This window comes from Tupaia chinensis, unplaced genomic scaffold (genome assembly GCF_000334495.1).
Source record: "Tupaia chinensis unplaced genomic scaffold, TupChi_1.0 Scaffold146177_1, whole genome shotgun sequence".
Taxonomy (NCBI): Eukaryota; Metazoa; Chordata; class Mammalia; order Scandentia; family Tupaiidae; genus Tupaia; species Tupaia belangeri.
This window is the reverse complement of record NW_006206032.1, coordinates 2,116,978-2,132,021: the sequence shown is the minus strand read 5'-3', so window position 1 is coordinate 2,132,021 and position 15,044 is coordinate 2,116,978. Positions and strand designations below refer to the sequence as shown.

At 38.9% G+C, this 15,044-nt stretch overlaps 1 protein-coding gene and 2 pseudogenes across 1 annotated transcript in view; 1 reads left to right on the top strand and 2 right to left on the bottom strand.

The window, feature by feature from the left end:
* The window catches only part of BIRC6 (baculoviral IAP repeat containing 6), a 266,821-nt gene that overhangs the window by 28,428 nt on the left and 223,349 nt on the right, over nt 1-15,044 (top strand). Inside the window, exons 3-5 of the mRNA XM_006168813.3 lie at nt 1,478-1,659; nt 4,315-4,452; nt 13,205-13,398. Of these exons, the coding sequence (XP_006168875.1) occupies nt 1,478-1,659; nt 4,315-4,452; nt 13,205-13,398 (514 nt within the window). The remainder of the gene's footprint in view (nt 1-1,477; nt 1,660-4,314; nt 4,453-13,204; nt 13,399-15,044) is intronic.
* On the bottom strand, nt 3,378-3,708 carry LOC102472422 (ATP synthase subunit g, mitochondrial pseudogene; annotated as a pseudogene).
* Nucleotides 11,569-12,443, bottom strand: LOC106733929 (40S ribosomal protein S3a pseudogene; annotated as a pseudogene).

Sequence of the window (15,044 nt, the reverse complement as noted above, 5' to 3'; positions counted from 1 at the left end):
GTGACATACCCGTTACGCTAACTGCTCGTTCCCTGTTTGTTTTTTGAAGAGGCTTTTTTGCTATAGGGCGTCTGCGCTCGCCAGATAGACAGAGACAGAGAGACAGAAAGCAAGAGATCACCCCCCAGGGGGGATGGCCACGCTGCGATCCCTTCTCCTCCATTCTCCTTTCGGGATCTTGGGCATGCACGCACAGGCACCCAGCGTGAGTTTAAGTCACCGGGTTCGGGACGTGAACCATGGTTGACTACATGGGAGTCCAGCGACATAGCCATTACACTAACTGCTGGTTCCTCATGTATCTTTAAAAGACGAAAACAGGAATTCTAGATTTAAAAATTACAGTTAATAATTTTTAAAACTGCCGTTATAAGTTCTTGGGTCCGTCAGGTGGTGTGGTGGCTAAGGGCACTGGACTTCCACATGGCCGACCTTGGTTCCAGTCCTGGACCTGGCGGGTTGGTTTCTCACCTCCCCTCCACCCGGTCCCTCTCTGTTCAAATTAAAATAAATAAATAAATAAAGATAAATAAGATATGTGTGTGTGTATACACACATATATATACACATACACACACACATACACACACACACACACACATATACATACATACTGCCCTTACAAGCAAGCACAGGTACCCGGCGTGAGTTTAAGCCACTGGGTCCGGGACGTGAACCGCGGTCAACTACATGGGAGTCCAGCGACATAGCCATTACGCTAACTGCTGGTCCCCTGAACACTTTAATTTTGAAATAATTTCAGCCTTCAGAAAAAATTGCAAGAAGAGTATTATATAATGAGCTCTATACATTTACCTTGCTCCACCAGTTTAAAATATTTACCACTTTTGCTTATCATTCCCCCATGTATATACACACATTGCTTCTTTTCTGTTCAAGAGTAGATTGCGTATGTTGCATCTTTACCCCATGTTATTTCTGTGTTTATTTCTAAGAAAAATGATATTCTCTTTTACAATAGCAATGTAGTATCAAATTCTGATAATTTTACATTAATACTTTTATCTATAATACATATAATGCATATTCTAGTTTAATCAGTTATCCAAAATAATGTTCTTTTTTTTTTTTTTGGAGAGCTTTTTGTCGCCAGACAGAGAGAGACATAGAGACAGAAAGCGAGAAATCACCCCCCACGGGGGATGGTCACGCCACAATCCCTTCTCCTCCATTCTCCTCTCGGGATCTTGGGCACGCATGCACACCCGCCCGGCGTGAGTTTTAAGCCATTGGGTCCGGGACGCGAACCGCCGTCGACTACGTGGGAGTCCAGCGACATAGCCAATACACTAACTGCTGGTTCCCCCAAATAATGTTCTTTATAGCACTTTTTTTCCCAGTCTAGGATCTAGTCCATGCTTCTGTTTAGTTGCCATGTAAACATTTATTTTTAATGGACTATTGGTCTTAAAATCTTAAGTGTTGCCTTTTTGTTGTCTTATTTTTTTTTTGACAGCTAAACCAGGTGGACAGGTGAAATGTCAGTATATTTCTGCTGTGGATAAAGTTATATTTGTGGATGATTATGCAGTAGGGTGTAGAAAGGATCTGAATGGAATCTTATTGTTAGACACTGCTCTGCAAACTCCAGTTTCAAAGCAGGATGATGTGGTTCAGCTTGAATTACCAGTGACAGAGGTAAGTTGAAACACGTGTCTGTGTGCTCTTTTGCTTAATGTAATCTCAGACCTAGTAGATGTTAAATGAAATTACTTTGTTTTTTTTTAAAGGACATAATATGTGGGCCCCTGTAAAAACAAAGAATTGATCTATCAAACACAGCTTTCTTTAAATGTTTGCCTTTTCTCTGCCTCGTTAGTTCATACTTGTTAAAGTGGTACTTCAGCAAGTGTGAACTGTGCATTAGCACAGGTGAAATATCTGTAACAGAGATCTCCCAATACAATGGCTTACACAAGATAGTTTCTTTCTTTTTCTTTTTCTTTTTTTTTTAAAGAATAAGTACATTTTATCTATTCATTCATTTATTTTAATTTGACCATAAAGAGACAGAAAGAGAGGGAAAGTGAGAAAGCAAGTCACCAGGTCCAGAACTTGAACCGCGGTCAGCCACGTGGGAGTGTCCAGTGCTTTATCCACCACACCACCTATAGGGTTGACCATGTGGGATCCTCTCTCTTAAACATCCTGCCTCGGGACCAGCAGATGGCGTAATGATTACATTGTTGGACTTCCAAGTAGTTGACTGCAGTTTGATTCTTGGACCCAGCAGCTTAAAAAACTCATGTCAGATGCGTGTATATGCACGCCTGAAATCCCAAGAGGAGAAGGGAGGAGAGGGGATTGAGACATGGCTATCTCCCTTGGGAGGGTGATATCTTAAAAAAGAAGAAAAGAAGAAAAAGAGGCTGGCAGATGGCATAGTGGTTAGGGGCACTGGACTCCCACATGGCCAATTGTGGTTTGAGTCCTGGACCTGGTGGCTTGCTTTCTCTCTCACTCTCATTCTGTTCCTCTCAGGTCAAATTAAAATAAATATTAATTAAAATAATTCTTTTTTGAGAGGTTTTTGCTATAGGGCGCGTGTGCTCGCTAGACAGACAGAGACAGAAAGATAAGCGAGAAATCACCCCCCAGGGGGGATGGCCACGCCGCAATCCCTTTTCTTCCATTCTCCTCTTGGGATCCTGGGCACGAACGCGCATGCGCCCGGCATGAATTTAAGCCACTGGGTCCGGGACTTGAACCACGGTCGACCACGTGGGAGTCCAGCGACACAGCCATTACGCTAACTGCTGGTCCCAATTAAAATAATTCTTAAAAAATAAAAAAGAACATCCCTGCCACTGGCTCACCTCGGTATATACATATATGTTTTCATGTTTTTCATTTTTCTTTCTATTTTTCTGTTTGGATAGAATTTTTTAGTTATCAAAAAATATCCACCTAGATTTCATATACAGTATTGTAATGGTAGTCTATCACTTGTTAATATTCAAAGCATGTTGCTGGAAATTTGAGTTACAAAGAGAGGAGACCCATCTTTTTGTGACCAGAATGTCTGCATCTGGGGGCATGTCTAAAATCTTTGGACAAAGTGTTAGTTCTCCTTCTTGAGATCATATTTTTCCTCTCTTAATTTAAGGAATATAGACAATTAATATCTTGATAAATATATATAATATACTTATGTAAATAATATGTACCTGATGCAGTGATGCAATTTAAGATGTATCAAATTGTGTTCAGAATTTTAAAAAGAGCTAAAGAATTGCAATAAAATGCTTGAAGGTTTTTGACACATTTTATTTAGATGGCAGTGTAATCAGACATGTTCCAAGCACATTCAAATAATAGTTATATATAATCAGATGTTTATGTTTGAAGATTGGTCTTCAAACATTATAGCCAGTGATGCCATACTTGCCTGTGATCTCATCAACCTAAAACCACATCCACATCTCAGTGGCCACTAAACCATTCAGCAGAGATTCCTTAACCATGAACTGAAGCTACCAGTGTGAGCACTATTGACTGTAAGTTTCAGGCTCTTGAATAGCTGCAGGGATCCCAGCAGGAGTTGGAGGAGCCAGCTCAACCTTGGCATAGTGCCAGAATGTGGCCAGCTGAGACTTTGAGTAAGTCACAGTGGTGTTCACCCACACTGGGGCCCTTCTCCATGAGGTTACGGGCAAATTGGGCATCGTCCTGGGATGAGAAGTCCATTGCTCCAAACAGCTGGTTCAATTACTTGAACATTTTTTAACTGGAGTCAATATTTTTCTTGCTACACTGACTAAAATGCTGGTGTTTAGCTGGCTTTTGCCCTTCTATCTTGCTTGCTAGGTTTGCTTTGATCAGTATAGGTCTGTTCTTTCTCTCTGTCAGCTATATATTCTGTTAAGGTAATTCATATTGAATATGTGGGTAATAGTGCAAAGGACTCTTAATACTTGCTGACTTCTGACTGACTGTTTATGTGACTTTTTGTAGTTTGAGCATTTACAGCTCATTAGAAGACTTGATATTTATTTCCTTAAAATTTTATATATTAATTTTTCCTACTTGTTTCAACTTGTCCATTTTTTTCTCAACTGATTTGGTTAATAATTACTGTATATTGAAACTGTACTATGTAGTATACTGAATACATTATTTTATCATAATTTTATAAGTTATTCAAATCATTATTTGCTTAATTGGGTTTGTAGAAAACAAAAGTTGGTGAGTTTAATATAGTACCTGTCATAATCGTTATAAAATAATAAGAATTTGAATTTAACTTTTGCGTGTCTGTATTTAACTTTTTGTGACCATCTTCTCTTTATTTAGGCACAGCAGCTCTTATCAGCTTGTTTAGAAAAGGTAGATATTTCTAGTACGGACGGTTATGATTTATTCATCACGCAGCTCAAAGATGGTTTAAAAAATACATCTCATGAGACCGCAGCTAACCATAAAGTTGCTAAGGTAAGAAGTTAGAACATAATCTTGTTTGGGGTTATAATAGAATGAATATCTCTATCCTTTGCTTTTCCTTCGTTCCATCTTTGGTAATGTTTTAGTTCTAGGTTTTTTCTTATGTCTTTTAAGGAACAAAGTATAAGTCATCCCAAAGTAGAAACTTTTAAGTTTAAGCTCCTCTGAGGGAGCTCTATCAGACCGGTTTTGAGGGGGCCAGCAGGTGGTGTGGGTGGTTAACGCACTGGACATTCTCACATGGCCAACCATGGTTCAAGTCCCAGACCTGGTGGCTTGCTTTCTCATTCTCTCTCTCTGTTCAAATTAAAAAGTGAATGAATGAATAAATAAAATGAACAAAAAAAAGATTGATTTTGAGAATGCTAAAATAAGTAAAATAAAATAAAGTAAACAGAGCAAAAAATACACTGAGCCTGGAAGAATCAACTACTGCCACTAGATCTTTTCTGAAATAATGCTACTGCAATGCCAAATAATGGTAGAAAGCAAGTCTTTCTCGCCTCATCATCTTTTTAAATTTTCTTCTTGGGCTACTGTTGTCAGAACATAACAGCCAAGAAACTGGTTGACAGAGAAGACATAGTTTGTAGAGCACCAACACCAATATGACAGAACAGAGAATTACAGAGTAGGTTTGGAGCTGAGAGAGTATTTGTGTTTTTTATTTTTAGAAGGCATGTATGCTTATTAGAAAGTGACAGAGAGAGAAAGGGAAAATATGAACGCAAACCCCCACCCCCCCATGGGGTATGGTCAAGTCTGTCTCCTCCATTGTCCTTTTGGAATTTTGGGCATACATGCTCATGTGCCCAGTGTGTTTTCAAGCCATCTGGTCTGGGACTTGACTGCTTGGTCTGTCATGTGGGATTTAGCTATCTTAACCACCATGCCACCCGCTGGCCTGAGAAAATAGTTTCATAATTGACACAGTTCATCCCTTTGGTTATTCAATATCTTTGTACACATGTCCTACATGCATTTGAACTTTAATGTAATAAAAATATGTTATATTTTATTTAACAAGATAGATTTAGTTTACGAATTTAAATTCTTTCTCCCCTTTCCCAGAACGGGGACACACAAAGTTTTCAACAATTGTTTTATCCATTCACAAGTGACATTAACTATTCCTAAAATTTGTAGTCTCATTGTTTAAGTAAGAATTGTGCTAAAGACCAAGTTTACCAAAAATTTTTATATAAAATTAAAGGTCTTTATGTCCATCTTTATATAATACCTATACATAAATCTACATTCATCTACCTATCTACTTACCTGTCATTCATGTAATGAGAGTAGAAATGATCTGCTGAAGTCCTCTATTCTACAATGGTCAGGAGGATATATAAACTTTTTTTTTTTTAAATCACCTATTTCTTATTCCCATTGTCCTCAGCCAGCACTTTATCTGCTCATGATTCTTCTTAGGATTCTTCATATGGTGGAATGTGACCCATGTTTTCATTCTTTTTTTATTTCTTTGCCAAAGGGTGTATGTGCTTGTCAGGGAGGGAAACTAGGAAACAGAGGGAGAAAGCTCCCCCTTACTGGGGCATATTCATGCCCCAGTTGCTGTTTCTCCATTTCTCTGCCCTGTCAGGATTTGGGGCATACATGCACATGACCTGGTGTGATTTTGAAGCTGCCAAGGCCAGGATTTAAACCATGGTTTGTTGTGTACAAAGCAGCCCCCTTAACCATTAGGCTACAGGGCTGGTGGTGTTTTCACTCTTGAAGGATCTAAATCCTCAGTGGTTCTGTGTTTTAATGATATAACTGTCCTTTCACTTTCACTATTGGACATATTCTCTAAGAAGCCTCCTAGAGAATGCCCTGGATTCCATTTAAGTTCTTGTTCCTGTATCCCCATTTGTCAGCTTTAGTTGTACCAATCAGTAGAATAACCTGCTCCTTTGCCTGCTCATTCTGTGGTAAGAGGAACCAAAGATTGCTGGATAGTGCTCTCTCTCCCCTTTTTTTCTTTTTTTAAAAGTTTTTGGTATGGGGCGTGCATACTTGCCAGGGAGGGAAAGTCAGAAATCACCCCTAGAGGGGACAACCACTCTGTAATCCCTTTTTCTTTATTCTCCTGGGGTTTGGGCATGTATGCAGATGCATCTGGTGTGATTTTAAAAGCCACAAGGTCTATGACTTGAACAGTGGTTGACCATGTGGGAATCCAGCACCTTAACCATGCCATCTGCTGACCATGCTGGGTAGCCTTATTTATTTGTTTATTTAGATTTTTGCCATAGGGCGCGGGGACAGAGAGACAGAAAGTGAGAAATCACTCCCCAGGGGGGAATGCTGCAGTCATTTCTCCTCCATTCTCTTCTTGGGATTTTGGGCATGCACGCACACACACCTGGCATGAATTTCAAGCTGCTAGGTCCAGGACTTGAACTGCATTTGATTATGTGGGAGTCCCCTGCCTTAACACTTTGGCACCTGCTGGCCTCAAGAGTAGCTCTCTTAACTTCCAGTTTAATGGAATTATTATTAGACCCTTGATGAAACATTTCTCCTTTAGGAAGTAACATCTGTAGAGCTTAAAGCTTAAAAAACATCTGTGAATGAGTTTATTAACTATAATAAGTAAACATGGTGGGAAAAACTCCCCTGCATTTTTTGGTTAATTTGAAGAATATACGTCATCTCATAAGGTAGAACACTAACATTTCAGGATGTCTTCTCCACTTGACGTTGAAAATGAGTGTTGAGTATACCATTGCACTTTTCTGTCAGGCTCCTTCTGGAGGATAATCCAGTAAGACCAGTGAATTTCTTGTGTAAGAGACCCCCCTTCCCCCTCTTCCCCTTTTTTTTTGTTTTTGCTTTGCAGTGTTTTCCTTGGTCAGAAGCAAAGCTGTGTGGAATACCATGATGGTGCATAGCATGTTATTCTGTTAGTCCACAGACAGTAGTATTATGGCAGAAGCATTATGAATAGAAGAGGTGTATGCATATCCAGTATGTTTATTCCACTGAAGACAAATACTAACCAATCCATGACTGGAGGAATTTGATAGAATCAAACTACTTTCAGATAGCTGGCTGTTCCCTTTGGGATTGGTGTCATATGGTGGCTCATGGTAACTGCTATTGGCAGATTAGGCAGTTAACAATATCAGTACCCTGGTGAGTCTTGGTAAGGGGAGTTGGACCCAAGCATATCTTCCCCTCTCTCTGTTGCCATGACATTTTGTATATAGGTTCCTTGAGCAAACTCTCAAGTGGCTATAGAGAGAGGATCATTGACTTTTAGAATGTACTTGTCCATTTCCTCTGATGTGATGCAGTGTTTTTTTTTTTTTTTTTTGGAGAGGTTTTCGCTACAGGGTGCATGCGCTCGCCAGACAGACAGAGACAGAGAGATAGAAAGCGAGAAATCTCCCCCCAAGGAGATGGTCACGCCACAATCCCTTCTCCTCCATTCTCCTCTCGGGATCTTGGGCATGCACGCACACATGCCTGGTGTGAGTTTTAAGACACCGGGTCTGGGATGCGAACCACGGTCGACTATATGGGAGTTCAGCGACATAGCCATTACACTAACTGCTGGTTCCCTGTGATGCAGTGTTTTTAAAGAAATTTTTATTTAATTAATTATTATTATTTTTTTAACTTGCCAAGAAAGAGAAGTGAGAAGGCAATCTGCCAGTTCTTGGACTTGAACTGCATTTGGCCATGTAGTAGTGCAGCTTCTTAACCACCATGCCACCTGCTGCTCCCCTCGCTGTTTATTTTGAGAAGTCTGTGCATAATCTTTAATCTTGACCTTGTTAACAGTCTTCTGATCCTGACCTTTCCAAGTGCCTGACTATCCAGCTAACACAGTAGCTACTATCCATTAATTGGTAAGGATCTTTACTTATGAATTGTCTCAGTTCAGACAATGAGAAGCATATGTACTGGTTGAAGTTCTGGCCACTGAGGTTTATCTTCACTACTGCCCTTCAGGTTGGGGCTGTAATTCTATAGCTGTCCTCTTTGGTGTGGTCCCAGCATATTGTGCAGAACCTTCTGTAAATCAGGGCAGAAGGACTTTCCCCTCACATTACTTTACCATAATGACTTCTTTATAAAGTTATTGACGTGGAATGAGGAGGAGGCATTGTGGCAGGAGTAGGTATTGAACAAGTCTGGGCCACTTGCTTATTCAACTTGTATTTTCTCAAGACATCTCATAAATTTTGAATTTTCTCAAGATATCTCATAAATCCCAATGAAGGATACTTTTTGCTTGTGCTTACTTAGTATTATGGTTTGGTCACCTAACATCTAGTTTGCTATGAATATGACAAGTTCGATTGCATTGAAATTTGTCCAATAGATATTAATCCATGTCTGAGACCAGTAAGAAGCCAGGAACTGTTTCTCAAAAGGGTAACAGTTATGTGCATGAGAGGGAATGACTTTGTTTTAAGACCCTAGTTTTTTGCTGTGTGATTATCCCTATTCAGGTTACTCAGAATTGGCAGCCGTGCACATTATTGGATAATTGGGTTAGAGCAGCATGTTCAGATATACTAAATATTGGCTCCAACGTCCAATTAGGTCCGCCAAGCACTGCCCCGTTTTTTTTCAGTGGCTGATGTTACAAGTTGTAGCACTTGCAATACACTAATCTTGAGGCAGTCTCCTGTCATGCTCAGATCACTGGACCTCCAGAAACTTCACAAGGGTTATCAGACCTGGAGTTTTCTGGAAATTATTGAATCCCTTCTGGCTTGCATGTATGTAAGTTTCTTGCTACTTCTTCCTCATGTGGACCAATCAGCACAGTATTTGTTGTACATAGTGGAGCAGTATGGTGAGCCACAGGATCATGAGATATAATCCTAGGGTAAGATGGAGATTTATTGTCATTCTTGTCAGTAAAAGCAGACTTTTAGGATAGTCCTTAAAAATTAGTATAGAAAGGTGTTTCAGAAAACTATAGCTGCTAATCAGGTATTGATTTGCTTCAGTAAAAATACTTCATTTGGAACAGCTGGTGTCAGCACCTGAGAGTTTACATTCCAGTGTCATTCTTCAAGATCCATTTATACTCTGCAGAGGACAAACAAGTCAGTTACACGGTGATGAGATCTTTTGATTACCTCCATATCTTTCAAGTCTCTTATAGTGGCATTAATCTCAGGAATTTCCTCAGGAATGTGGTATTGCTTTGGTTTAATATCCTTGTGGAGAAGGGAAATACCATGGGCTTTTACTTGACCTTTCCACCCAAGTGGTTCTCAGAGAGAAACAGAGAGCTAATGGGATTATTCCAGTTGCCTGTTTTGTGTCTCTTCTAATTATGTACTCAGCACTTGGGGAAATGATAGGATGAGTCCACGGACCCACAGACTTTGCTGAAACAACTCTATGCCAGAATTCTATTGATGTCTTGATTATCATGTCTTCATATTGGTAGGCCACAGTGATGTTATAGTTTAGTTCAATGCTCTTTCTTCTAATGCCTAAAAATCCTTTTCCCGTGCATGATCACTGTAGTGAATATCCACAGGTCCCTTTAGAGGATGGCTTGGAATATGATTACAGTGTAGTGTATAGGTGGTATTGTTGTAGGTTCCGTTTTTTTTTTTTTTCCTTTTAATATGCTATAGGGTGTGTAAACTAGTTAGAAAGAGAAAATGAAAAAGCATCCCCACAGAGATGGTCATGCTGCGGTCTCTTCATTTTTGCTTTCGAGATTTTGGGCATACATACACACAAGCTTGGTGTGGTTTTCAAGTTTCTGGGTTCGCACATGCGAGATCAAGCTGCCTTAACCATGCCACCTGCTGGCTCCGTAGGATCCTTTTACAAGAGGATCAGCCTCCCTTTCAGTGAAGAGGCTCTGCCTCTATGCATAGGTTAGATCTAGAAATGAAGAGAGACTTTTTCATTCTCTTTAGTATTTCAAGTCAAGTTTTTGACCACAAACCTTGAGACAAATTTTCCAGTTTTATAGGTAAATAATAATTTACTAGACAGCCTAGAGTGTACTAGACAGAGTAGAAGCCATTCATAGAGCTGGGGACAGGCTAAGTAGATGAAATTATTTTATAGACTTCTCTGGAAAAATAATATTTAGCAGTTTTGCATCTCCTTCAGTAATTATCATAATACTAGGTAGTCATGGTTAACATTTATTGAATAATGCTGACAATAAAGCTAAGCTCGAAATTCAGGTCTGTGTGACTACAAGGCTTATCCTTTTACTTACTGGTGCTGGGTTATGGTGACAGCAAGAAAAATATATGCATCTGCTAAGCTGAACTAAATCCTTGTATACTCCAGTAATGGTAATTGACCAGATATATTTTTATGAATGGACTTATTTGAATGCCTGTTTTCTGTTTAAGATTATGTTTGTGCTAGATGAATATGAAAAATGACAGAAGATTTTAGTTAAACTTGATTGTGGTGTGATATATAAGATATATTACCATCTGGTTCAAACATTTTTAGTTGAGGTTTTATTTTAAAATTTTTTCTTTTAAAAAAATTTTATCAGAGGGCCCATGTGCTCATGGGGAAAGTGGGGAGGGAAGTGAGAGAGAGAGAGAGAGAAAGAGAGAAAGAGAGAAAGAAAGTACCTCCCCTATGGGGAATAGTCATGCTATAATCCCTTTTCCATTTCTCCTTTCTTTCTGGATTTTGGACATGCATGCATATAATGCCACGTGTTTCTCGAGCACCGGGTCTGGGACTTGAACCATAGTCAGCTATGTGGGATTTAGCACCCCAAAACTGCTATGCCATGGGCTGGTCCCATTATAAAAGAATTTTTTTTTGTTTGTTGACAAATTATTTATTTACTTATGGATGCAATGTGATGTTTTCCCACATTATATAAAGATTAACTCAGCTAATTAACATGTCTATCACCTCACATATTACTCCTTTGTCATGAGAATGTTTAAAATCTACTCGTCTAAAAAGTTAAAATAACAACCCCATAAAACAAAAGAAAAACTGTTATTCTTTTAGCACTTTTGAAATATATATTATTATTATTATTATTTTTTTGTCACAAATAGGACTTTTTATTTGTCACTATTAAAAGTCTGAATTTTAAACAGATTCTTGGACTGGTGGTTCATATCCATCAGCTCATTCAACTTTGGCGCCTGTCTCATCCCCAGTAGCTTTTCCAGAGCTACTACCTTCACCATGAAGCTCCATGATTTTTCCCAATTCAAACTTGGGCTTCTTCAGCATTTTGACTTTTCTGACGAAGACATCGTGGAGAGGGTAGATGGACTGGCAGGCCTTTTCTATGTCTTTTCCGATGCTGTCTGGAATCAGTTTATTGACCACTTCTTTCAAGTCATTTGTCTGCACCTCCCGGGTCATGATTTCCATCATCTTCTTCTGGATTTGGCGGACCTGCTGATGCTGGGCATAAGAGGTCTTCCGTATCTGATTGTTGCATTCTTTAGTAAACCCAGCACGTAAGAGACGAAGCAAATAACCATTGGTAGTCTTGACATTGACATGAACTTCAATCATGGTCTGCCATTTTTTGACCATGGAACACATTTTGCCATGGGTGAGATCCATGCCATGGAAGTTAGTCAGGCAGTTTTTGCCCTGAACGTCCTCAGTAATTAGCTTGAATTTCCTAAATGTGACTTCGTCATTCTGCAGATCTGCAAGGCTCACTTCAAACACTCGGCCCTTAAGGCCGTCGGACGCAATTTTGGTTCCTTGAGTCCTGGTAACCAGTGTCTTCCCAATATTTCTTATGTTGAACATAGCAGGTGCTTTCACATCATTCCAATCTTTTTTAGAAAATGGATCAACCACTTTCTTCTTGGCTCCCTTTGTGCCGCCTTTCGTAAGGCGCTTATTCTTGCCAACCACTATGGTGCTACTCAGAGAGCCAAAAGCGGAATATATATTATTATTAACTGTGGTCACCCTGCTATATAAGTATATCATGAAAACTGATATTTCTCTCATCTAATGAAACTTTGTACCTTTTAACCAGCCTTTTCCCTTTTCCTGTCCTTTCTCCTCTCTTGGTCCCTCAATCTCTGGAAGCCACCATTCTACTTTTTGCTTCTATGAGTTCAGCTTTTTTAGATTCTACACATGACACCATGCAGTATTTGTCATTTTGTGTCTGGCTTATTTCATTTAGCATAATGTCTTCCAGCTTCATGCATGTTGATTGAAATGATAGCATTTCCTTTTTAAAGGTCATACAGTATTCCATTGTTTATATAAATACATTTTCTTTATCTATCTCTGTCTGTTGGTGAATACTTAGGTTCTTGTGAATAAAGTTTTCTTTTTTTTATATATTTTTAATTTTTAAGGTTTTGCCATAGGGTGCATGCACTTGCTGGAGAGACAGAGACAGTGAGGAAAGTGAGAAGTTATACCTCCCACGGGGTATGGCTATGCCATATTCCTTTCTTCTTTAGTCTTCTCTTGGGATTTTGGGCACACACACATAATCGCCTGGTGCGAGTTTCAAGCCGCTGGGTCTGGAACTCAAACCATGATTGGCCATGTGGGAGCCCAGTGTCTTAGCCACCAGGCCTCTTGCAGGCCCAAGAGATTTTTTTTTTTTTTTTTTTTTTTTTTAACATTTCTATAGTTCTTGGTTTAAATTACAAACTAATTGAATAAACTGACTTGGGACTGGTAAATAGTTCTCTGTTTGATAATGTGTAAGTTATGATTTTGGTTAAACCTGTTTAATACATTTTTCTTTGCTTATACTCCCATTTTCTTTCAGTGGGCCACAGTTACATTTCATCTTCCTCATCATGTGTTGAAGTCCATTGCGAGTGCCATTGTTAATGAACTCAAGAAAATAAATCAAAATGTTGCTGCCTTACCTGTGGCGTCCTCAGTGATGGACAGATTGTCTTACCTCTTACCTAGTGCACGTCCAGAACTCGGAGTGGGGCCAGGCCGTTCTGTAGACAGGTATGAATCTTGCTTTAAAAAGTTGCATTGTGATTGAATTAATTAGTTTTGGAATTAACCAAGAGTAGCTATAAAATATGTTGATTAAAAGCAAAATTGAAATTACTTTGAAAACTAGATTGTCATTTCTAGCAAAGTATTGAAGGAATCCACTCCTTGAATTGCTATTGTTAAATAATATCTTTTAGTACTATAAAGGTATTTAAAGGTATGAAAAAACATATTTTGAAAATTCTGGTGTAGTGTTTACTTAGTGAGTATTTGGTCAAATTAAAATTATTATAATCACGCAATGTGTAAGAATTATTTTGCCATTGCTGAAGTTTTGTGACCTTCGAGATAAATTTTTACAAATATAAAAACTGCCCCAAGTGTAAGTATAAGAAAAAAGCCAACTTTTGTTTTTTAATTAAAAAAAAAAAAAAAGAAAAGTTACAAAAATCAACTGGGGCACTTTTGAATTAAGGTATTTATTGCTGTCTGTCCTGGCTTTAAACAATATTATAAAAATCATAACTCAACCATTGTTTTCTTTGGTACAGATTTATTGATTGCTTGTTTTGTGTAAAACTAACCAAAAATCCACTATTGGATCATTTGAAATGACATTAATCAGATTTTTATTAAAAATACTGAAGCTTATGAATCAGCAGGTGACATGGTGGTTAAGGTGCTAGACTCCCACATGGCTGACTGCGGTTTGAGTCCTAGACCTGGCAGCTTACTTTCTCTCTGGTCAATTTAAAATAAATAAATAAATAAATACATACATACCTCCAAACATGCATACATAACAATTCTTTTTTTTTTTTTTTTAAGAGGTTTTTGCTATAGGGCACGTGCACTCACCAGACAGACAGAGCGAGACAGAGAGATAGAAAGCAAGAAATCACCCTCCTGGGGGGATGGCCACGCCACAATCCCTTCTCCTCCATTCTCCTCTCGTGATCTTGGGCATGCACGCACACATGCCTGGTGTGAGTTTTAAGCCACCAGGTCCAGGACGTGAACTGCAGTTGACTATGTGGGAGTCCAGCGACATAGCCATTGTGCTAACTGCTGGTCGCACATACATACAATTCTTTAAAAAAAAAAGCTGAAGTTTAGAAATGCTACACTGATGCCATGAGAGCTGAGATCTAGTGATTTCAGAGATAAGAGCACTGAAGATATTATGTTGAGAATCTACCCTGGCAAAGAAAGACAGACCAGAAGACTGAGTCCGCCATGAGAGCTGAGATCTAGTGATTTCAGGGATAAGAGCAATGAAGATGTTCTGCTGAGAACCTACCCTGGTAGAGCACCTGTCTTCTCTCTGTCTCTTTCTGCCTTTCTGTCTCTGTCTATTAATTTTTAAAAAATTAAAAAAAATTTTTTTTAAGATAAAGTTTTTTCTTGGCTCTGAAATCCTTTATCTTAGTAATAATCCCCTCCCCTTCCCCCCTCCTACCTAGGCAAAAAAAAGACAGTCCAGAAGAAGACAGGCTGCCATGAGAGCTGAGATCTAATCATTTAATAAGCATGCTGCACAGTTTTCATTTTATGCTTTTTATAATTAACAAATAAATAATTTTGTTTGCTTTATCCATTTTCCCCTTTTTATTCTTTCTCTCTTTATCTGTGTTCTTATCCTTTTTCTCTTACCT